The sequence below is a fragment of the Gallus gallus genome, chromosome 7, assembly GCF_016699485.2.
Source record: "Gallus gallus isolate bGalGal1 chromosome 7, bGalGal1.mat.broiler.GRCg7b, whole genome shotgun sequence".
Taxonomy (NCBI): domain Eukaryota; kingdom Metazoa; phylum Chordata; class Aves; order Galliformes; family Phasianidae; genus Gallus; species Gallus gallus.
In genome coordinates, this window is record NC_052538.1 from 14,881,682 (window position 1) to 14,905,708 (window position 24,027).

The following is a 24,027-nucleotide window of genomic DNA, read 5'->3' on the forward strand; positions in this document are numbered from 1 at the left end:
ATTCAGAAATGCATGTACAGTGGGAGTTTGAAGACTCATAATAGTTTGATCATCTGTATTAATTTTTTATGAAACTAACATTTTATTTAACAGTTACTGTTCTTATACCATTTCTTTTATTCTTTACACGTCTGTTTTATTTTCAGTTTTCCACAGTTTGTTTCTTCTTTGCAGATCTTGTTTCCTACAGAAATGTTCACTTCCTCTTCACTCTTTCGGCTCATCTTAATGGCCTTTCAAGTGCTAATCGTATAATCAGCAAATATATTCAATGTTTGGCTAATAAATCCACTACCAGTTTACCAGCATTAACTACCCACTTTTAAAGAGGTGGGGAACTGATACTGTTGCATTCACAAATGAATATGGATAACTAAAAAATGTCAGGTTGCTTCTTTATGTGTTTTACACTGAAGATGTACCTGCAGGGTGTTCTTCAGAACAGCATGCTATTCTCTTTATACTAAGCATTTTGTAAATCTTAATTTCCAAAGATTACGGAAAGGTCAGGAAGTTGTCAGGATTTTTAACAGACCAAGATTTAACTTTTCTCACTCTTTTTTAACACCCCACCTTCAACTTCATAATGTTTAAACATATATCTCAGATTATGATTCATAAACTAGTTCAATTTAAGACCAGAAGAGTCTGCTATTTCTTTCTATGTTGATACACTAATAGACATACCTTTGCCTGGCAATAATTCCTGTTTTTTGGGTTCAGCAACAGGCTCTTTTTCTTGTGGAACAGCTTTCTTGGGCACCTTAAGCACTTTAAAGATATTATTTCCACTTAATATTGTAGTTATGAAAAATAGATCAAAAATCTGATGACAAAATCAAAGAGTTTAGATACTTCTGACACTGAAATATTCCTCAAAGGGGCTGTCAGTTAGTCACATATGTATTTTTAGTCACAGAGGGGCTGAGGGGAGAGACACAAAAAATCTTACCCCAAAAAAGGGAAGCAAAAAATAAAAAAATTAATCAAAACACTAAGATAATAAGCAGATCTCCCCAGAAAAATACCTTTAGCTTCAGGAGCTTCTGGCTTCTTGGGCACTGGCACAGGTTTCTTGGGGACTGGCACAGGCTTCTTGGGAACAACCACTGGAACCTCTTCTTTTGGCTCCTCCTCCTCCTCAACCACCTCAGGCACTTTAAAGATATTAGTTCCTTTTACTTGACAGGGACAAAGATCAGTAAACAGCCTAATGGTGAGCAGCAGAGCAGAAGACCAAGCCCTTGGCATGCTACAGGCAGTCCCCTTCAGCCATCCACTCTTCCTTCAGGTGGACTGCTTGCAGCAAAGAGCCTAAGCAGGGGCTTACAGCTGGGCGCTTGCCCCAGACCAGCACCACCCTCTGCCACAGGCCCACATGGGCACATACAAACACATGGTGCCTAAATGCACCTCACACCCCTCCCCACGGAAGGCAGAGGGCCAAAGAGCAGTCAGCACTGCATCAGCCCAGAGAGCAGGGCAGGCACTTCCAGGACACCACCGTATACCTTCAGCTGGAGCAGCTTCTGGCGCTTCAGGCTCTGCCACTGGTACTGCCTCTTCCGGTGCTTCCTCCTCCTCTTCCTCTTCCGGGACCTCTGCCTCCGGCATCACAGGCACTTCAAAGATATTAGTGGGGTTCATTTTATAGTGATGAAAAGACTGGCCAAACAGGAACAAACACCAGGGCAACACAGACGCTAAACACCACAAAAGCGTGACCAAAACCTCACACACTGCAGCACAGTTTGCCCAACTTTCACAACTTCAAGTGTCTCAGATTTAAAACAAAGACAGGCCAAGAGAGGGCAGGACAACGCTCAAGAGAAGCAGATTAAGTATCTTCTCTGTCAACTTATCCATCAAGTCAGGTACCTCTGGCTGTGGGAGGCTCAGGTGCTTTGGCAGTGACCACAGGTAGTTTTTCTTCTCGAGTAGCCTTCCTGGGCACTTCGGGTGCTTTAAAGATATTAGTAACCGTCAATTTGACATATTATACAGGAAGACGAACAATGACACCTAAACCAAAGGTATGCACAAGAAAATAACCAAGCTGGCCTCCTGATGCAAATCCCATCCCTCTCTCACTCTCTCACACAAGCACACACAGACACAGAACACCTGCGTTTAGGTTATGTCTGTGTTACACAAGGGGAAGGTGTGAGTTAGGATACTCCTCTGCATACTCTGCAGCCTTCCCTATCCACAAAGAGAAACTTGCAACTTTCAGCTCTGTTAGCTCCCTGGGAACAGCCTCAGCCCATATCTTATCTACTGTCATTCCTTGTAAAGCTGCTGGTGCCTTACATTCAACGGCACAGGCGGTGGCAGGGTGACGAACACAAATCCCACTGTTTCTCCTTCATCTCTACTTCTGTCCTTCTCCATTTCCACTCCTTGTCTACACTTTTCACTCTACTGGTTCATTTCACCCTCACTATCTTATTTCTTCTTTCTGTTCTCCCCTCGTTGCAGCACCTCTCACACTTGGATTTTATAAATCATTCCTTCATTGTGTTCTATCAAAGTATCCAATTATTCTTTCAGCACTCACTAAGATATCACGTCTTCAAACTCCCACTGTACATGCATTTCTGAATAAAAACAGGTTTTTGAAAGGCTCGTGCTTGTGATACACGGTCACTTAGACGGTCACTGAGTCACGAAGACCTCTGCTGTCTCAATTTAAGATGATAATGTTTGGCAGTACTCTGATAATGCTTTGGTCTTAAAAATCAAAATTTTTGTGCCCGATGATTCAGAATTTGAAAATGTAACAATAAATTCAAAATATCCCTTGGGTTATGTGTAAAAACCACCAGGCAACTGAATTCACAATTCACGCGTAGTGCAGAGCTGAAAAATGTCAGGTAATCAGCAGCAAGAATCTGGTTAATTACGTTGATGGCAACAAGTACCTTGGGCTGGTGCTGGCTCTGGCTTTTTTGGCGCAGCTACAGGCATGGGCTCTTCCAGAGTGGCTTTCTTGGGCACCTTGGGCACTTTAAAGATATTAGTATATTCTAGTTTAGTGTTATGTTAAATTCTAGTTAAAGTGTTATTCTAGTTTAGTGTTATGTTATATTCTAGTTAAAGTGTTATGTTCTTCTACTATATTTATTTTCTGTGGTCATAGTTCTATATATGCTACTGCTTTGAAAAATCTCTTTGAGTGTGATTAGTGTACCAGTGAGTTAGAAATACTCATATAATTGGGCAGGTATGAGACTGATCCTTGAGTATCGCAGCAGAAATCTTAAAGGGAAAGCAGTGCTTCTGTAATCTGAGATACAGTTGACTAACAGTAAAAAAAAAAAAAAATAGCTCCAGAAGAATGTTTAAGAACATCAAAGTACAGAGTGATACAGACACCTAACACAAGGGAAAACTCTCTATATTGATACAGAGACAAAATCATCATGCATAGAAGAATATGACAAAGAAAGCAGAATGGACAGTGGCAGCCTTAGTCAGAGATTAAGAGATGCTGTTGACTTAAATGGAAAAATTATTTAATGTAGAAGGATACATTTAAGTCTGCCACATCCCTGATCTCCATTTGACTAAAGCTTCAAAAGTCTCTGAAATGTTACCTTAGTCTTTACAGGGACACTAAGTACTAACCTTACTTTAGTAAAAGTGTGATTCCATTAAGGCTTTTCCTAATTTGCATTTTCTATTTGAAAGTTTTGAACAAAGTTGTAAAAGTCTGTAAAATGACTGAAAATCATCTCTTTCCTTAAAGAGCCTGAAGTACACAAGAAAATAGAAGAGAAAATCAAAGTTTCTGAGCCTAAAAAGCCAGAAGTACCACCGGCTAAAGGTACTTCGCATTAATAAAAACTTCAAAATAATTTTTTGTCCTTTCACTAAGATCTGTTTGATACTATTTATCCATCTTCTCTACTTTATAAAATGTGGGTTTATATATTTAATTGTTGGGAACAGACTCTTTTCCCCTTGGTACTTTCAAATGTATCCCAATTAAGATTGAGAGTAAAAGGCTCTCAAAGGTAAAGGATATTATCTCTGCTTGATGCCCCCTGGTGGCCTTTTGTTCCCTTCTTTTTCCCATTTAATGACATTTAAATTTGTTCGGATATTACGTATTAGCATTAATATTAATTTTAAGGTGCCAAAAGTGCCCAAGAAAATTGAAGAAAATACTAGTTGCGGAGCCTAAAAAAATGGAAGTGCCACCAGCTAAAGATATTTTCCATTATAAAACAAAATAACAGAATGGGAAATATCACCCCTTATTGTTTTAACACCATAGAAGATAATACCAAAGACCTTTGTGGGAATTTTCTTCTGTTGTCTAAGCTTAAGTGAACAAATGTGTTGACTTTTATTGTGAGGAAAAAGGATATATATAATCTTGATAATTGGTGACCTCACTAGTACAGTTACGCTGTTGTGCTTTAATGCTGTTTATGAAATTCTTATAGTAAAAGTTATTAATATTTTTCAAGTGCCCGAGGTACCAAAGAAAGTGGTCAAAGAAGAGGTTTCAGTTGAAGTACCGAAGAAACCAGAACCTCCACCAGCTAAAGGTAACTGCTGTACATGATGAACTAAAGAAAAAACTCTTTGTTGTCTCGAGTGTGATTTTAATAAATTTATTTTCTCTAATTATAAATATTCCACATTTTTTGTTGATTAAGTTGTAGTTTTTATATGTGAGAGACAGAGAAGCTTAGAAGTTACCTTTTTTGTAGTCAGCAAAAAACCATTGCCTCAGAAAATTTTCTGTAGCCAAAGAAAAAAATTGATACTCATAACCAAAACCACTCTTGTTTTTGATGCCCTCAAGTTTTATTTTTTCTTATGTCAGAAGTGCTAAGGATGCTGTTTAAATTTCTTACAAATAACATAAATTACTTTCTTTTAAGTGCCTGAGGTACCCAAGAAGGTGGTTCCAGAAGAAAAAGTACATGTTGAAGTTCCTAAAAAAGCAGAACCTCCACCACCTAAAGGTACATGTTCAGTATTGATAAAATCACACAGAAATTTTAATTAGTTTATCTCAGTGTTATCTTTTAAAGTCTGTGTTATCCTTTGCTATATTCTAATATTCATAAGTGTTACCTTTTGTGCTGTTGTCTTCCCTTGTGAATAACTCTCACTGAGTAACAATGGCTATTCTGGTGCACATCAAACAGTATTAAAAACACATAGACTGTTTATGAGAGGGTTTTTTTTCCCTGATAATGTTCTCCTTGGAGCTATACTAAATTACAATTCTTCAAATTTCTGAAAGTAAAACAAATAAATATTTTGCAAGAACCTGAGGTGCCGAAGAAGATTGTTCCAGAGAAGAAATTACCAGAACCTGTGGCTGTACCTGAGAAACCAGAACCTCTACCAGAGAAAAGTAAGTCTCAACATAATAAAAGCAGTATTTTTCCCTTTTTCTTTAACACTGTCATTTTCCAGGCCTTCTGATTCTGAGATTCCAAATTTGTTCTATGGATCTGGTTATGTTTGTGAAATATGCATAGATGGATCTTTTAGAAGAATAGTGACAAATTTTGGATGCGTGAATTACCTGTCTTTTTTACTCAAAATCTTCTCACTGTTTTGGATTATTCCTACCGTTCTACTAACTGTGTGCTTTGGTTAATAAAAACAGCAATCACTAATATCTTTAAAGTGGTAGCAGCAGAAGAAAAGTATCCATTCTAGCAGCTAACAGCAAACCATGTCAATGTTCTTGAAATACCAGAAGGTCTACCAAGAAAAGCAATATGCCATCACTCAATTCTTGAGTCTTCAGTTTATTTTATTAATATCTTTTAATAATCATATATGCAATATTACTAATATCTTTTGTCCTGTGCACTTTGTTTATAAATATCGTGATTTTTTTACTTATAGCATAAGTTACACTATCAGTGCATATATACACCCACATATAGTGACTTGAAGTGTGTGTGTGTATTTGAAATGAGAAAAGCCAAAGTGTGTTATATCTATCATTAAACAAGCTAACATAAATGCTTGAAAATTTTTAATGTTTTCATTACAATTGTGTTTTTATGTATTTTGATTTACTTCAAGTTGTTATATGTTTGAGCAATTGTTAAACTCAGAACTAATATCTTTTATATATATGAAGTGACCAAGACAACTGTCCCAGACAAGAAAGTACCTGTTGCTGTTTCTCAAAAAACAAAGGCCACTACAAGATCCCCCAAAACAAAGCCCTTTGTGGCACGTCAAGAACAAGAACCTGTGCCAGTGGTGCAAAAGGCAGTGCCTGATATGTTGCCTGAGGTTACAAGGCCTTTTCTGGCAGCAGAGGAGTCCGAGACTGTTTTGGTACAACAGAAAACAGAATTCATGACGTCTGGGAAAACAAAACCAGCTGTGGCAGCCCAAAAAGCAGATTTTTTTGTGGCAGAGGAGGAGCCTGAGACTGTTTTGATACAACAGAAAACAGAATTCATGACATCTGGGGAAACAAAGCCAGCTGTGGCCCTCCAAAAAGCAGATTTTTTTGTGGCAGAGGAGGAGCCTGAGACTGTTTTGATACAACAGAAAACAGAACTTGTTGTGGCATCTGAGGAAACAAAGCCAGCTGTGGCAGCCCAAAAAGCAAAGCTTTTTGTGGCAGCAGAGGAGTCTGAGACTGTTTTGGTACAACACAAAACAGAACTTGTGGCATCTGAGGAAACAAAGCCAGCTGTGGCAGCCCAAAAAGCAAAGCTTTTTGTGGCAGCAGAGGAGTCTGAGACTGTTTTGGTACAACAGAAAATAGAGCTCATAATGTCTGAGGAAACAAAGCCAGCTGTGGTAGCCCAAAAAGCAGATCTTTTTGTGGCAGCAGAGGAGTCTGAAACTGTTTTGGTACAACAGAAAACAGAACTTGTGGCATCTGAGGAAACAAAGCCAGCTGTGGCAGTCCATAAAACAGAACGTTTCTTGGTGTCTGAGAAACCAGAGCTTGCTGTGGTACCTGAGGAACCCAAGCCTGATGTGGCATCTCAAAAGCTAAAGCCATCAAAACAAAAACGTGTTGCTGGACCCCAAAAACCAGAGCCATTCATGGCCCCTGAGAAACCTCAGCTCACTGTAGCACTTGATAAATCAGAGACAGTTGCAACACGCCAAAAAGCAGAGCACACTGTGTCCCCCCAAACCAAAGCTCTGATGGCAGCCCAAAAAACAGAGCTCACTGTAACACTTGAAGAAACAGAGTTTGTTGCAGATTCCCAAAAATCAAAGCTTATTGCAGCGTCTCAAAAATCAAAGATGGTTGTAGCACACCATGAGCAAGAACGTGTCACAGTGCCTGAGGAACCAGAACCTCTTTTGGCATCCCAGAAACTAAAGCATTTTACAACAGTTCGAAAGCCAAAGCCTGAAGTGGCACCTGAGGAACCAAAACCTATTTTGGAACCTGAAGAACCACCACTAGCCAAGCTGGTCAAAAAGCCAGAGACTGTTGCTGTGCATAAAAAACAAGCAGCTCCACAAACAAAAGGTATATCTGATGGATAGGAAGTCTTTTTCTTGAATATAGTATGCTTCAGTGCTCGTATTAGAGCTTAAACACATAACTAATATATACTAATATCTTTAAAGAACCGGTAATGCCTGAGAAGGCTGTCCCAGAAGAGAAAACTCCAGTAGCTGTTCCAGAAAAATCAGAACTTCCATCAGCCAGAGGTACATACAACCATGAATACATAAACATACCTAATCTTCTCTTAAGCACTATTTTAACCTCCTTCATTCTGTCACTTTTAATCTGAGATTTTCAGTAGTGCTTGCCACAACAAATTGCACTGAGCATGAGTGTGTGACAGATTGCTACTTAAGAACATTTCTCATCCTCTGTGTTTCAGTCTGTGTATTTATGTTTAGATGTATTATAAATGTAAAATGAACTAATATCTTTGAAGTGCCTGAGATGCGTGAGAGGGCTGTCCCAATGGAGAAAGTGCCAACTTCGGTACCTAAAAAAGCAGAAACTCCACTTGCTAAAGGTATATGCCATGATGAACCCAATCATTACTATGGTGCATTTTTTAATTTCTGTATTACTTAGAAATCTCATTTTAAATTGATCCTTTACTGTTGTAATCTGGTATCATACTATGTTAGAGTCATGTACAAAAATGTGAATTGCAATGCAAGTATGTCAAATATATTTCCTCAGCATACTCAGGATAAGAGATTTCAAAGCTGAAATACTAAAGAATTATTTTCGTAATATTCAAAACGTGAATACACTTTAAATTGATGCAGTGCTGTTCCATTTCAATTCTTTCACAAATTCCCAAGCAAATGCCAGAGAAATATGTTTTGCAAACACAATGAGAATTTTCATGTGAATTACCGCGTCACAGTGATGATATGAAAGGCATAGAAATATTTTTAATTAATACAAAAATTAACAAGTGAAAAGACAATTTAGACAGCCAAAAGTTACCACATAAGGCATTATCATAAGTGACACGCTACAGACATTCAAGTACAGCTGGACTCCATGCATCGGGCCCTGATCAGCTCTTACAAAGACAGTGTAGTAATCCCACCCAGTCTCAAAACCGGAAGCTAAACAAAGAATTCCCACCTCCTGCATGACGTATTTGACACCCTGCACATTCCACATGTTTGAAGCAAAACAGCACTCTCAACCGACTGCAGACACAGCAGTTTCTCAGGAAAGGCTGTGCACGAATGTTGCTGATTGTCTGTTTGTCTCGTCTACGTCTGTACAACCCACTAAACTAGAATATACTAATATCTTTAAAGTGCCCAAGGTGCCCAAGAAAGCCACTCTGGAAGAGCCCATGCCTGTAGCTGCGCCAAAAAAGCCAGAGCCAGCACCAGCCCAAGGTACTTGTTGCCATCAACGTAATTAACCAGATTCTTGCTGCTGATTACCTGACATTTTTCAGCTCTGCACTACGCGTGAATTGTGAATTCAGTTGCCTGGTGGTTTTTACACATAACCCAAGGGATATTTTGAATTTATTGTTACATTTTCAAATTCTGAATCATCGGGCACAAAAATTTTGATTTTTAAGACCAAAGCATTATCAGAGTACTGCCAAACATTATCATCTTAAATTGAGACAGCAGAGGTCTTCGTGACTCAGTGACCGTCTAAGTGACCGTGTATCACAAGCACGAGCCTTTCAAAAACCTGTTTTTATTCAGAAATGCATGTACAGTGGGAGTTTGAAGACGTGATATCTTAGTGAGTGCTGAAAGAATAATTGGATACTTTGATAGAACACAATGAAGGAATGATTTATAAAATCCAAGTGTGAGAGGTGCTGCAACGAGGGGAGAACAGAAAGAAGAAATGAGATAGTGAGGGTGAAATGAACCAGTAGAGTGAAAAGTGTAGACAAGGAGTGGAAATGGAGAAGGACAGAAGTAGAGATGAAGGAGAAACAGTGGGATTTGTGTTCGTCACCCTGCCACCGCCTGTGCCGTTGAATGTAAGGCACCAGCAGCTTTACAAGGAATGACAGTAGATAAGATATGGGCTGAGGCTGTTCCCAGGGAGCTAACAGAGCTGAAAGTTGCAAGTTTCTCTTTGTGGATAGGGAAGGCTGCAGAGTATGCAGAGGAGTATCCTAACTCACACCTTCCCCTTGTGTAACACAGACATAACCTAAACGCAGGTGTTCTGTGTCTGTGTGTGCTTGTGTGAGAGAGTGAGAGAGGGATGGGATTTGCATCAGGAGGCCAGCTTGGTTATTTTCTTGTGCATACCTTTGGTTTAGGTGTCATTGTTCGTCTTCCTGTATAATATGTCAAATTGACGGTTACTAATATCTTTAAAGCACCCGAAGTGCCCAGGAAGGCTACTCGAGAAGAAAAACTACCTGTGGTCACTGCCAAAGCACCTGAGCCTCCCACAGCCAGAGGTACCTGACTTGATGGATAAGTTGACAGAGAAGATACTTAATCTGCTTCTCTTGAGCGTTGTCCTGCCCTCTCTTGGCCTGTCTTTGTTTTAAATCTGAGACACTTGAAGTTGTGAAAGTTGGGCAAACTGTGCTGCAGTGTGTGAGGTTTTGGTCACGCTTTTGTGGTGTTTAGCGTCTGTGTTGCCCTGGTGTTTGTTCCTGTTTGGCCAGTCTTTTCATCACTATAAAATGAACCCCACTAATATCTTTGAAGTGCCTGTGATGCCGGAGGCAGAGGTCCCGGAAGAGGAAGAGGAGGAGGAAGCACCGGAAGAGGCAGTACCAGTGGCAGAGCCTGAAGCGCCAGAAGCTGCTCCAGCTGAAGGTATACGGTGGTGTCCTGGAAGTGCCTGCCCTGCTCTCTGGGCTGATGCAGTGCTGACTGCTCTTTGGCCCTCTGCCTTCCGTGGGGAGGGGTGTGAGGTGCATTTAGGCACCATGTGTTTGTATGTGCCCATGTGGGCCTGTGGCAGAGGGTGGTGCTGGTCTGGGGCAAGCGCCCAGCTGTAAGCCCCTGCTTAGGCTCTTTGCTGCAAGCAGTCCACCTGAAGGAAGAGTGGATGGCTGAAGGGGACTGCCTGTAGCATGCCAAGGGCTTGGTCTTCTGCTCTGCTGCTCACCATTAGGCTGTTTACTGATCTTTGTCCCTGTCAAGTAAAAGGAACTAATATCTTTAAAGTGCCTGAGGTGGTTGAGGAGGAGGAGGAGCCAAAAGAAGAGGTTCCAGTGGTTGTTCCCAAGAAGCCTGTGCCAGTCCCCAAGAAACCTGTGCCAGTGCCCAAGAAGCCAGAAGCTCCTGAAGCTAAAGGTATTTTTCTGGGGAGATCTGCTTATTATCTTAGTGTTTTGATTAATTTTTTTATTTTTTGCTTCCCTTTTTTGGGGTAAGATTTTTTGTGTCTCTCCCCTCAGCCCCTCTGTGACTAAAAATACATATGTGACTAACTGACAGCCCCTTTGAGGAATATTTCAGTGTCAGAAGTATCTAAACTCTTTGATTTTGTCATCAGATTTTTGATCTATTTTTCATAACTACAATATTAAGTGGAAATAATATCTTTAAAGTGCTTAAGGTGCCCAAGAAAGCTGTTCCACAAGAAAAAGAGCCTGTTGCTGAACCCAAAAAACAGGAATTATTGCCAGGCAAAGGTATGTCTAATAGTGTATCAACATAGAAAGAAATAGCAGACTCTTCTGGTCTTAAATTGAACTAGTTTATGAATCATAATCTGAGATATATGTTTAAACATTATGAAGTTGAAGGTGGGGTGTTAAAAAAGAGTGAGAAAAGTTAAATCTTGGTCTGTTAAAAATCCTGACAACTTCCTGACCTTTCCGTAATCTTTGGAAATTAAGATTTACAAAATGCTTAGTATAAAGAGAATAGCATGCTGTTCTGAAGAACACCCTGCAGGTACATCTTCAGTGTAAAACACATAAAGAAGCAACCTGACATTTTTTAGTTATCCATATTCATTTGTGAATGCAACAGTATCAGTTCCCCACCTCTTTAAAAGTGGGTAGTTAATGCTGGTAAACTGGTAGTGGATTTATTAGCCAAACATTGAATATATTTGCTGATTATACGATTAGCACTTGAAAGGCCATTAAGATGAGCCGAAAGAGTGAAGAGGAAGTGAACATTTCTGTAGGAAACAAGATCTGCAAAGAAGAAACAAACTGTGGAAAACTGAAAATAAAACAGACGTGTAAAGAATAAAAGAAATGGTATAAGAACAGTAACTGTTAAATAAAATGTTAGTTTCATAAAAAATTAATACAGATGATCAAACTATTATGAGTGACATGCTACAGACATTCAAGTACAGCTGGACTCCATGCATCGGGCCCTGATCAGCTCTTACAAAGACAGTGTAGTAATCCCACCCAGTCTCAAAACCGGAAGCTAAACAAAGAATTCCCACCTCCTGCATGACGTATTTGACACCCTGCACATTCCACATGTTTGAAGCAAAACAGCACTCTCAACCGACTGCAGACACAGCAGTTTCTCAGGAAAGGCTGTGCACGAATGTTGCTGATTGTCTGTTTGTCTCGTCTACGTCTGTACAACCCACTAAACTAGAATATACTAATATCTTTAAAGTGCCCAAGGTGCCCAAGAAAGCCACTCTGGAAGAGCCCATGCCTGTAGCTGCGCCAAAAAAGCCAGAGCCAGCACCAGCCCAAGGTACTTGTTGCCATCAACGTAATTAACCAGATTCTTGCTGCTGATTACCTGACATTTTTCAGCTCTGCACTACGCGTGAATTGTGAATTCAGTTGCCTGGTGGTTTTTACACATAACCCAAGGGATATTTTGAATTTATTGTTACATTTTCAAATTCTGAATCATCGGGCACAAAAATTTTGATTTTTAAGACCAAAGCATTATCAGAGTACTGCCAAACATTATCATCTTAAATTGAGACAGCAGAGGTCTTCGTGACTCAGTGACCGTCTAAGTGACCGTGTATCACAAGCACGAGCCTTTCAAAAACCTGTTTTTATTCAGAAATGCATGTACAGTGGGAGTTTGAAGACGTGATATCTTAGTGAGTGCTGAAAGAATAATTGGATACTTTGATAGAACACAATGAAGGAATGATTTATAAAATCCAAGTGTGAGAGGTGCTGCAACGAGGGGAGAACAGAAAGAAGAAATAAGATAGTGAGGGTGAAATGAACCAGTAGAGTGAAAAGTGTAGACAAGGAGTGGAAATGGAGAAGGACAGAAGTAGAGATGAAGGAGAAACAGTGGGATTTGTGTTCGTCACCCTGCCACCGCCTGTGCCGTTGAATGTAAGGCACCAGCAGCTTTACAAGGAATGACAGTAGATAAGATATGGGCTGAGGCTGTTCCCAGGGAGCTAACAGAGCTGAAAGTTGCAAGTTTCTCTTTGTGGATAGGGAAGGCTGCAGAGTATGCAGAGGAGTATCCTAACTCACACCTTCCCCTTGTGTAACACAGACATAACCTAAACGCAGGTGTTCTGTGTCTGTGTGTGCTTGTGTGAGAGAGTGAGAGAGGGATGGGATTTGCATCAGGAGGCCAGCTTGGTTATTTTCTTGTGCATACCTTTGGTTTAGGTGTCATTGTTCGTCTTCCTGTATAATATGTCAAATTGACGGTTACTAATATCTTTAAAGCACCCGAAGTGCCCAGGAAGGCTACTCGAGAAGAAAAACTACCTGTGGTCACTGCCAAAGCACCTGAGCCTCCCACAGCCAGAGGTACCTGACTTGATGGATAAGTTGACAGAGAAGATACTTAATCTGCTTCTCTTGAGCGTTGTCCTGCCCTCTCTTGGCCTGTCTTTGTTTTAAATCTGAGACACTTGAAGTTGTGAAAGTTGGGCAAACTGTGCTGCAGTGTGTGAGGTTTTGGTCACGCTTTTGTGGTGTTTAGCGTCTGTGTTGCCCTGGTGTTTGTTCCTGTTTGGCCAGTCTTTTCATCACTATAAAATGAACCCCACTAATATCTTTGAAGTGCCTGTGATGCCGGAGGCAGAGGTCCCGGAAGAGGAAGAGGAGGAGGAAGCACCGGAAGAGGCAGTACCAGTGGCAGAGCCTGAAGCGCCAGAAGCTGCTCCAGCTGAAGGTATACGGTGGTGTCCTGGAAGTGCCTGCCCTGCTCTCTGGGCTGATGCAGTGCTGACTGCTCTTTGGCCCTCTGCCTTCCGTGGGGAGGGGTGTGAGGTGCATTTAGGCACCATGTGTCTGTATGTGCCTGTACGTCATGTATCTGTATGTGGGCCTGTGGCAGAGGGTGGTGCTGGTCTGGGGCAAGCGCCCAGCTGTAAGCCCCTGCTTAGGCTCTTTGCTGCAAGCAGTCCACCTGAAGGAAGAGTGGATGGCTGAAGGGGACTGCCTGTAGCATGCCAAGGGCTTGGTCTTCTGCTCTGCTGCTCACCATTAGGCTGTTTACTGATCTTTGTCCCTGTCAAGTAAAAGGAACTAATATCTTTAAAGTGCCTGAGGTGGTTGAGGAGGAGGAGGAGCCAAAAGAAGAGGTTCCAGTGGTTGTTCCCAAGAAGCCTGTGCCAGTCCCCAAGAAGCCTGAGGCAGTGCCTAAGAAGCCTGTGCCAGTGCCCAAGAAACCAGAGCCTTTGGCTGTGCCCAAGAAACCGGAGCCTGTACCTGTTCTTAAAAAACCTGAGATTCCTCCACTGAAAGGTATATAGAACCGTGACATGAACAATTTCAGTTTTTTCAATATTATGCGCAATGCTTACTCATTTGTGTGTGCAGTGTTACTGAAAATTTTATTCTTCATTTTCTTAATCTTTTTCTCATCACTGGCACTTCTCTGCCTTGTGCTTGTGTACGTTTCAATATTCACAAAAATGAAAATTAAATATCTTTAAAGCACCTGAAGTGACTGACAGAACTGTCCCAGAGAAGAAAGTGACTCTTGAAACACCTAAAAAGCCAGAATTCAAAAAACCAGAACCTCCTCCAATCAAAGGTATATATAACTAGAAGGCACTTTCTTAGAATGTCTTTTAGATTTCTCTTTCCTTTGTTTATAACTGAGTCTATAGAATGTGTCAGTTGTGTTACCTTGTTGACTTCCTGTTTAGAACGCACTCTTTTGTTGTTGTGGACACTGTTACTCACTGTTATTATCTTTGTGGTAGTTGTCATTTTCTTTTTATGTTTCATTCACCCTATTACTTACATGTAAATAAAATGTATTAACATTTTTTAAAGTTCCTGAGGTCCCCGAGAAAGTTGCCTCAGAGAAGGAAGTACCTGTTGCTCTTCCTAAAATACCTGAACCTCTACCAAGTGAAGGTATATACCATCATGGCTATTATTGTAAAGACAGTCCTTGTAACTGTTCATCCAAATGTATGCTTTAAAAAATAATAATTTGTTTTTTTCCCCATTCTTTTTCTTTTAATTTGCTCACTTCACACATTAGATTCTACCAATTTACGTTTTTTATCTCTGCTATTTCATTTCCATATGAGAGAGTAAAATATTACTTTTAAAATTAAGTGTTTTCACATGGTCCTACATTGGGTATTCTTAGGAGTATCTTTTATTATTCACTTTTAGGCAATAATCAGTTCTCACTAAATTCACATTTCTTTAGACCTAGTATTTCTACTACTGTAATAATCTTAAATTAACTGAGAAAATTCAAGGTTTTATTTTCTCCAGTTATAAATACTCATCCAGAATTTATTTCATTTATATTGTATGCAGAAAAAAATACTATCCTCCACACAACCCTGAATTATACTTGCAGATAAAACAGTTTTCTCAAAGAATGCATTAACTGCAAAGTTAGCAGTATGAACTGATAGTGAGTGATTATGTATCCTAACATGTATTTGTCTGTGTATATTGGCGTAGCCTTCTTTTTATTGATATCTGCAATGATCTTATCAATGGAAACTTACACCAGTTATCAATGTTCTTTAAAGAATATGAAATTGAAAAGGAAAGTGAAGCTGAAGAAACAGAAGAAATTTCAGTTACAGAAGTAGAAGAAACTTTACCAGTTGAAGGTATATAGACTACCTAGAGGCTGTCAGACAGCTTCCTCTTTCATTACTGCACAGACTTTTCTTGCTCTGTTGTTCTCCACAAATGTACCTGTGTGCTGTCAGTCTCCATGTATTTCCTTCTCTGTTACATGCAGCGAGTTCCAATCTCTCAATTCTTCTCAGTATAACATACAAAATATTTTAAGTGCTTTCATTTTGTTTCCTGTCAACTGGATTCTTCTTATCATTTGCTTTCCCACTTTCGTCCTCGTGTTATTAGCATGTTTTTTTAAGTCAGTTTGAATGTTTGTGTTTTGTGTAAGCTACAGAGCAATAGCTTAAAACTCTTTCTTACTCCCATTTGATCGATGAGATTTTTTCATTAACTTCACTGGAAATGGAAAATGATCATCTTTACATTTGCACACCTTACATGTCTACTGTGGTAGTTCATTTATTCTAAATATACCTAATGTTATTTAAAGCACCAGAACCTGAAAAGAAAATTCCTGAAAAGCGAAAGCCAGCAGTTCCTGCACCAACAGAAGATATTAAACTGGCAAAGGAACTACTTAAAGGTATAAGCTTCTGAAGTCACCATTAACACTGGGAATTCAGACATGTAATCCTTTTTAATTACACTGGTGAATCTTAAAAAGCGTGCTTTAAAACATATCACTGGATTTTTTTCTTTCTCTATTATTACTCTAATAATGCATTTTGCTAATGCTAAATCTTTATGAATTTTCAGCAAATTGTAGGTAAATATTATTTTTCTACTTACCATATTTTACTGGTATTATGCCAAGTCAGTTTGCATGCATTCTTTTCAATAATTCTGGAATAAATAAATGTATTTTTAAAAATCTTTAGAAAGCTAACACATTCTTTTATCCTTAACGTAATTCTTCTACTTTCAACATTTTCTTATTTTTATTTATATTTTCTTATAAATAACAAGAATCCCCACCCATAATTTGCTGATGCTGCTTTGTAAACATTGGTTTCAAATCAACTCTGCTTCACTTCATCAGACTTCTTCTAAACAGCTAATCAACCAGAATCTTACCTTTGTAGCTCTTGTCTTTCTACTATGTCACTAGTATTAACCAGCTACATGGACTTTTGAGAAAGTTATTTCTTTTTGGAATCTAATGATATATTTGATAAAATTCAAATAATTTTCTTTAAAGCTCCTGAAGCAAGGAAGAAAGTTGTGACAGCAAAACCTGTTGAGGCTCCACAATTGGAACCCCCACCTGCTAAAGGTACCTACCTAATAGAAATATCTTTATTCTTTGAGGTATCTTTTGAACCAAGATTTATACTTTTCAGTATATTCTTCTTTAATTTGCTCAGAAATATCAAGTGGCGCCTTTGTTAGATTATACTTCAAGAATGGATTCTATCCTTGAATAGATATATTCCACGTCCTCATTAATTTCCCATTTTGCAATTTGTGAGATGCAAAAAAGATAATCATGGAAGAGGAAGGAACTGTTTTTATAAGTTTTGTCATTTGTGTAGGTGTTTATTCCAGTTCTCTGCTTACAGAGAAATAAGAATATGCTGTTTAAATGTATGTAGCATTGTTCATCCATACCTATTATTTGTCTGAAGTGTAACTTTATTTTGTGAAAAGGTGCTTTCAGAATTAGCTTATGAAAGACAAATTGAGCAAGACACTTTATAAGTACTCCTTTACATTTTTCATATGTACTAGGGTTCTAAGCAACACAGTATAAATATCTCTTCTTAATGCTTCTTAAATTTAGAGATTAAACTGACGATGAATATCATAGTACAGGTGAAGGTAATGAAAGAATGAGAACATAACTATGATAACTCTCTTTGAATACGTAACTCTTCTAGTTTTCTTAGACCATACTTCACTTTTGTTATTCTGCATGAAAATTTACTCTCGTGCATAGGCCTTTAAGACACCTGTGAACAAATAATATGGGAGGTTGATTGAAAATATTGACTTAAATCTCAGCAGTTCTTTGCTTTGAATGTTCAGTATTTGTGTGTTTGGAGTTGTTGGTTAGCTCTTCATACTGGTATGAACCTATAATAAAATCTGGAATAATCTTCTTCTAAGTTCCTGGACTTGTAAAGAAACCTCGTAGAGTAATTCCTGAAGTTACCCCTCCACCTAAAGAAGAAGTTGTTTTGAAAAGAGGTATAGTAACTTATAGTGGTATAAAACCCCAGCATACTAACGTTGTTCAGTGTGTTCTCCTAAGTAATGTTGCTTTATATGCTGTGGAAAATTACGTGTACTACTTGATGTGTATTTATCATGGAAAGAGTTTGTAACTGAAGAGATAAAGCAAGGGCGTATAAAAAATTAGTTAAATCCAAAGTATCTGTGCTGAAAACAGAGTAGAATGCTGAAAATCTGGTTCACTGTTGTCTCTTCTGTTTTCTCTATTAAGCCTATACAAAATTCAATTTTTCAGTGTCTTCAGTTCATGGACACCTATATATTTTCCTGTGATACTGTAGATTTTACTAAAAATCACACATGGCATTCTCTTTTATGGTTTTCTTGGAAGTACTGTACTGCTCCCAAGGTCCAGTGGCACTATTGGACATTATTCTCCTTTCCTGCAAAGTCTTGAGCCTTCCAAATTGCTTTGTGCTCAAAGCTTAAAACAGAAGTTGTCATTCCCATTCTCTTTGAAATACTGAATGATTATTCATGCCCTTCACATTTTACACAATCCAATTCCACAGATGTTCAGTTTTTCAGATGAATCTCATTAGATGCCCAAAATGCATATCTGACAGGACAAAAATAAGTAAAATGAAACCTAGACAAGATATAAATTAGAGCTCTCCAAATACAACATTTCAAAATTACAGTTTTCTTCCCTGATGGAGGTCAGTAGATATTTAATCCAGAATCCTGCATATTGTCCCTGAAAATCACCTATAGCTTCAGTTATTAATGCATAATTGTGCGGTAATTCATCATTAAATTGTAATAGATGCATTTTTTCTCTCAGAAGAAAACACAAGACTGATGGAAGTCATTCAAATGTTGTATATAGGCACTTACCTGCTACCTAAATATCTTCATAGAATTAAATCCAATATTCATTCACCATAGATGCAAAGATACATTAAGAACAGTTCCTGAAATGTGTTGAAAAGAAAACATTAGGAAACTGCAGTGATATTATTTAATCTAGTAGGACATTTTGAATTTCATATTGGATATTTGTATATTAAAAATAGCTTAACATGAAAAGCTGTTGTTAACTAATAGACTTCATGAATAGTGTGTGAATAGATAATATTATTTTAAACTATATCTTATCTTCCACTATTCTCCTGAAATACGTGCTCATCATATCTTTTCCATGAAAGTTCTATGATAAGAAATCGTATTCTGTCATAGACAGTTAACAGCCCTCTACTCAGAGAGAGTGATCTTAATTAAAGCATCTTTTTGTTCTAGATGACTTTTAAAATGCTTTCAGAATAGTATCTTACTGTGTATTTCATATGCCTATTTCTTCATTGTTTATATATGTTTAGGCTTTTGTCTTGCTCACTATCTATTTTATTCATTTATTTATCTGTGCTTTAAAAATGAAAATATTTTCTTTTAAAGTTCTTAGAAAGAAACCAGAAGAGGAAGAACCTAAACCAGAGAAAGAACCTAAACCTGAAGTTAAACCAGTACCTACACCAGTAGAAAAAATTAAGAAACCTGAAGGTACTAGTTTACATTCAAACCTATCTGGTAGAAAAGTTTTGTGGAAAAGAAAAACAATAACAATTTTAAAAAATATTCTCTGAAACTCAGAGTTCCAAAATTCCCTGAATTTTAAAATTCAGATTTTAATAGATGACCTTCATAAATGTAATTCTGTGAATCAGAGCTTTGCTGGAAGCACAACCAAATTTGGCATGCACATTCGGATCTGAATTCTACAGTGTGTGATTGCTTGTCAATCTGAATGTAGAAGAGAAATTTACAAGTACATTGGAAAACTGATAAAAATAAAACTGCAGTGAAATGGTTAATCCAAATATTCTTTTAGTTAAGGTCTTGCAAATATGTGTCCTTTTGTCCATTCTTCTGTTTCTAAATTATTCAAATGATAGCCTTAAAAATACATGTTCTTAAAACTTAACAGTATCTCAAACTCTTGAAGTCCAAAAAGAGTGAAAACTTTTAATTATATTGGAGAGAGGATATTTGGGGATCCATGGTGTTTCAGTATATCTTACAAAATAATGTTTTAAAGTCCCAGAAGTTCCTAAGAAGAAAACTGAGATACCTGTCATTAAAAAGGAGGAGAAACATGTGCCTGAACCACCAAAAGGTACAGATGTGTGATGCTATTTTCTTTGTTGCAGCAACTAAATTTTATTAATTGCTGCATTTCACGCTGAGTTAAACTAATGCGCTGTTGCCATCCCTTCTGTCTGTGACTATTGGATACTTGTTAACCACTTTGCATTCTTCGGGATTTCTTTTCGTCTTTGAGTCTTCAGTGCTTGAAAAATTATCTTTTTTTTTTCTATTACATCTTGCTTTAAAAGAGTTCATCTCAAGTAAATTTCTTGCTTGCTGGCAAAATCGGTTAAAAACAATGAAGTCTGTCCTCCATTAACTCTGTCTGTATTGTTGCTTGTAAATTTTATGTCCAATGAGATTATAAAATAGGTAAATTAACCTGTTATTAATTGTTGTGTTTGAAATGCCAGAACCTAAGCCGGCAGCTATTTCAGTTCCTGGGCCTGAACCTAAACCTGCCGTAGGTAAGACTTCTTTAGCCATGAATACCAGTGCAACCTTACTTGTACATCTTATCTTTTTAATTTAGAGATTTCTCCTTAAAATGGCATTAAAAATACATGTCAGCTGTAGTACTATAAAGACATACACTCTGCAGAACATCTTAGAGAATATCATGCTTGAAACAAAAGTATTCATTGAAATAAATGAGAACTCCTTTATAATATTTTCCCCTACAGCTTTAAAATCTCCAAAGCCAGCTGCAGAACCAGCACCAGCTATTACTACTGCACCAGTGACAACACCTGTTGTTGGAAAGAAAGCAGGTATTTATAATAGTTCTATGCTACTCATAGAGTTTTTCTCTGTAAGATACCTAAATACATGAAAGATAAAGACAATTGAGAGCTGTACTATCACATAACTCATTCATTACCTGGTAATTTTAGATCCTGTCCCAGGATCCTGATATCCTTGATACTGTCACCTGAAGTTTTATCTCTGTGGAGTAACACTGAGATGAATCTGTGCTATTGTTTTTGGACTGTGAAATGTATGCTTGTATTTTTTTTTGTCCTACTATGAAGTTTGTGTATGCTGTTCATTCATTTATGTTGTTTATGTTCCGATGTATGTCTTGTGAACTGCATCTGGAATCTTCTGTATTGTAAACAGAAGTTTACACATATTTCTAAATAATTCCTTCATTATTTGGTCTTTTGCTTTGTAATTTGTTATTGAAATTCCAAGGGAAAGTGGCAGCAGTGTTGAAGAACAAGCGTATTGGTAGATTAATATGATACGCTTAGGACTCTGAGTCATACCTCACTATGAACAAATAGTTCTTTCTGCTCCTCAAAGCATTCCAAGTTTGAGGTCCATCAGTATAGCTGATGTAGATGCTGCTCACCTATCATTAGATTGGCCATCGATTAGATGACGTAATGGCACTACTATCCATTTTATATAGGTAACAAGGTCCTAGAGAGCCATTACTTTCTGCTGCTTTTAACCTGGATTGAACTTGGACTGCGATGATGCTCTGTACCATGGCAGTTTACTTTCTGTGCTGTTTTTGTGTGTCATTCTTATCTGTTTTGTTTTGTGTTTTGTTCTATAGTCTGTTGTGTGAAGAAAAATTGTTCTATGTTCACTTTATTTCAGGTATAGCTGGAGATTTTGTCTTAAAATGTATTGTTCTTGATGCTTATTCTTTTGGATTTTAATTCTCTAAATTACCTGTGAAATCTTTGTAGCTGCAGAAAAACCTGATGCACCGTCTTTACTAAAGCATAAAGGTAAAATGCCCCCAGTGGAAGAAGACAAGACTAAGTCAATTGTGTTAAAGAAGATATCAGTTGAGAAACATGCACATATAAAAGAGAGAGTAAGTCCTAAGGAGACAGTTCTGGACATTCAGATGGTAGAGCCACTTGAGTTAAAAACCTTGCTGGAAACTGCTGATGGAATACTAAAATCAGAGGGATATGAGCAGGAGCAAGTACCTCTTAAACATTTTATGCTGCCTCCTGAAGGAGAGGAGCTAGAAATGACACATTTAATTTCAAGGACTCCTACCCCTACAGGTGAGACAAGAGAAGTTGCAATGGGTCACATTATTTACGAAAAGACTGAACCACTACTAGTTGATGAGAAATTGCAATTGATCTGTATATCATCTGAACATGAGGAAACTGTTTCCAGAGAAGGAAAGACGGATGAAGCTAAACTGGCTGTTAATGGGGAAGGTGATATAGAGAGAGTCTCTGACAAGTCTAGGCTTCTTGAGGAAAGAGAGATTCCTGCACATGAAAAAGGAGGGGAAAATGAATCAACTTATGTACCTAGTCTTATACCCAGAGGGCCTTTTGAGCCCGGAGACAAGAAAAGATTTCTAAGAAAAGAGAGAAAATCAAACATCAGTTTGCAACATGAAGAACCTCCCATTAAGGATAAAACCTCATTTGTGAAGATTATCGCAGAAGCAGAAATATCTGATACTCCTCTTCTTACCAGTGAAGAAAAGAGAGGAGAATTTACTCTAGAGAAATCAGAAGTTCCTCCTGGAGAATCTATGAAGGACCGTGATATGCAGAAGAAAGCTCAACAGATGAAGAAATCTGGTACCACAGTAGCTGAAATTCTTAATAAAGAAGCAAAGAAAATGGAAATTATTCAAGATGATGAGAAGGATGAGAAAAGGGACTTTATATCATCGGACCTACATCCCTTAGAATTTTCTGATGAGACTACTGAACCAGCATTGAAAAAAGATAGTGACCTAGAACACCCCAATGAAGAAAAGGTGGTCCCTAGAGTAAAAGCTCACAGAGACTTTGAACAGTGTATTCTTAATCCACGAGCAGTGGAAATTAAAACAGGAGAAAAATATTCTTCAGAGGAAGGAGAACCCATTGAAGTTCATTGTGAGGAGGGTTTAGAAACACTGTTGACTGAGAAAGCACTACTAAGTGATAAAAAACCAGGCAGAGGGATTATATCAGAGAAGAAAGACAAAACTATTTTCAGCACCCACTCAAAAAAAGACAAATTTAGACAGTCAAATGCCCCTGAAGAGCTGCCCATAGGAAAACAAGAATTTGATACAATGATTATAGGTGAAGGAATGGAAAGTGAAGTTTCCATAGGAGAACATGAAAAGGGAGTTGGAGATGAAATAGCTAATAGAAGTGAGTCAGCAAAGAAAGTTCTTATTCAGCTACCAAGGATTCAAGATAAAAAACTATTTCAAAAGCTTCATACCACTCAGGATGAAAGTGAAAAAGCTCCAGATGTCAAAAGCAGCAAAATTAAAACTGAAGAAAAGGAAGCTCCTTTGACTGTGGAAGAAGTGAAGCTTTCTGGAAGAGTGCTTCAAGAGATAGAGGGTATATCAGATGAAAAACCAGCAGCTGAAAATGACATTAGAAAAAGCACATCTGTTACCAAGAAAAAAGAGAAGGAAATGCTTCCAGGCAAAATAACATCAGGTAAAGGATTCCCTGCAAGTGGAGAAATCACTTACTCCTCCAGCATAGGTAAGATAATCACTCCCAAGAAAGTGGAAGGAGGGCAAGAGTACTGGAAATCAGAACCTGCTCATGTGATTGAGCAGGCCAGTAGCCTTTTGAGTGATGACAGGAATTTGGATGCATCTGGAGAATCACATCAAGTTCTGGATGTTCCTACTAAGCCTCATGCAAAGCGAGGTGAGGAAGACTACTGCCAAATTCTTCCACAAAGTGCTTGTACTATTTGCTTCAAGAGAAAGTACCATTTGCCATTGCAATGTTTGTTGTTTAACACCATTCACATTTCCATCCACTCTTATTGGCATTCAGCCACCCTTTACATGTTTGTCTTACCTGTATGTACGTATCTCTGTGTAGTTTATGTTTGCTGTCTGAACATTACGTTTTTGTAAGACTGTGTAAATCCTGTTGTGTGCCATTGTCTTCTCAGAAATATTTGCACATTTTTTCTAGCATTCATTTTTCCATCCACTGCAATAAAATCTGTCATGCATTTCATTCATATCATTCTGACATTAGAATCAAGATCAAGAGCCTAATTGTAAGTGGAGTGTTAGGGAATGGCAGAATTTTACAGGACAATAATAGAGGCATTAGGAGCTCCTAAGCTGCCTTTTGGTCTCCAGTGCTTAATTTATGGCTTTCCCGTCCTCAAAGATATTGAGCTTACCATTCAGATAAAGACAGCATAAGTTGTATAAATATATATGTCTATATCTTCCTCCCCTTCCATGTGTACATAACAAAGGGGGGAGAAAATATTATTTGTAAGATAAATTTATCTTAATTTTAATATGCATGTTTAT

The 24,027-nt window shown here is 38.1% G+C and overlaps 2 protein-coding genes across 2 annotated transcripts in view; one reads left to right on the forward strand and one right to left on the reverse strand.

Annotated features, from left to right (window-relative positions):
- The window catches only part of TTN (titin), a 248,995-nt gene that overhangs the window by 123,659 nt on the left and 101,309 nt on the right, over positions 1-24,027 (forward strand). Inside the window, exons 164-190 of the mRNA XM_046943725.1 lie at positions 3,749-3,826; positions 4,476-4,556; positions 4,896-4,979; positions 5,288-5,377; positions 6,122-7,489; positions 7,591-7,674; positions 7,911-7,994; positions 8,767-8,850; positions 9,810-9,893; positions 10,150-10,260; positions 10,615-10,743; positions 11,001-11,084; positions 12,043-12,126; positions 13,086-13,169; positions 13,426-13,536; positions 13,908-14,111; positions 14,305-14,403; positions 14,649-14,732; positions 15,371-15,454; positions 15,919-16,011; positions 16,627-16,701; positions 17,535-17,615; positions 19,056-19,160; positions 19,696-19,773; positions 20,159-20,212; positions 20,429-20,515; positions 21,446-23,398. Coding sequence (XP_046799681.1) covers positions 3,749-3,826; positions 4,476-4,556; positions 4,896-4,979; positions 5,288-5,377; positions 6,122-7,489; positions 7,591-7,674; positions 7,911-7,994; positions 8,767-8,850; positions 9,810-9,893; positions 10,150-10,260; positions 10,615-10,743; positions 11,001-11,084; positions 12,043-12,126; positions 13,086-13,169; positions 13,426-13,536; positions 13,908-14,111; positions 14,305-14,403; positions 14,649-14,732; positions 15,371-15,454; positions 15,919-16,011; positions 16,627-16,701; positions 17,535-17,615; positions 19,056-19,160; positions 19,696-19,773; positions 20,159-20,212; positions 20,429-20,515; positions 21,446-23,398 — 5,637 coding nt within the window. The remainder of the gene's footprint in view (positions 1-3,748; positions 3,827-4,475; positions 4,557-4,895; positions 4,980-5,287; positions 5,378-6,121; positions 7,490-7,590; positions 7,675-7,910; positions 7,995-8,766; positions 8,851-9,809; positions 9,894-10,149; positions 10,261-10,614; positions 10,744-11,000; positions 11,085-12,042; positions 12,127-13,085; positions 13,170-13,425; positions 13,537-13,907; positions 14,112-14,304; positions 14,404-14,648; positions 14,733-15,370; positions 15,455-15,918; positions 16,012-16,626; positions 16,702-17,534; positions 17,616-19,055; positions 19,161-19,695; positions 19,774-20,158; positions 20,213-20,428; positions 20,516-21,445; positions 23,399-24,027) is intronic.
- LOC121113381 (titin-like) lies at positions 147-3,006 on the reverse strand. Its single transcript, XM_040703614.2, has 5 exons — positions 2,922-3,006; positions 1,879-1,962; positions 1,512-1,622; positions 1,029-1,157; positions 147-771 (listed from the first exon to the last, which is right to left on the reverse strand). Exons 1-5 carry the CDS (start codon positions 2,965-2,967, stop codon positions 662-664), a joined length of 480 nt encoding a protein of 159 aa, XP_040559548.1. The 5' UTR covers positions 2,968-3,006; the 3' UTR covers positions 147-661.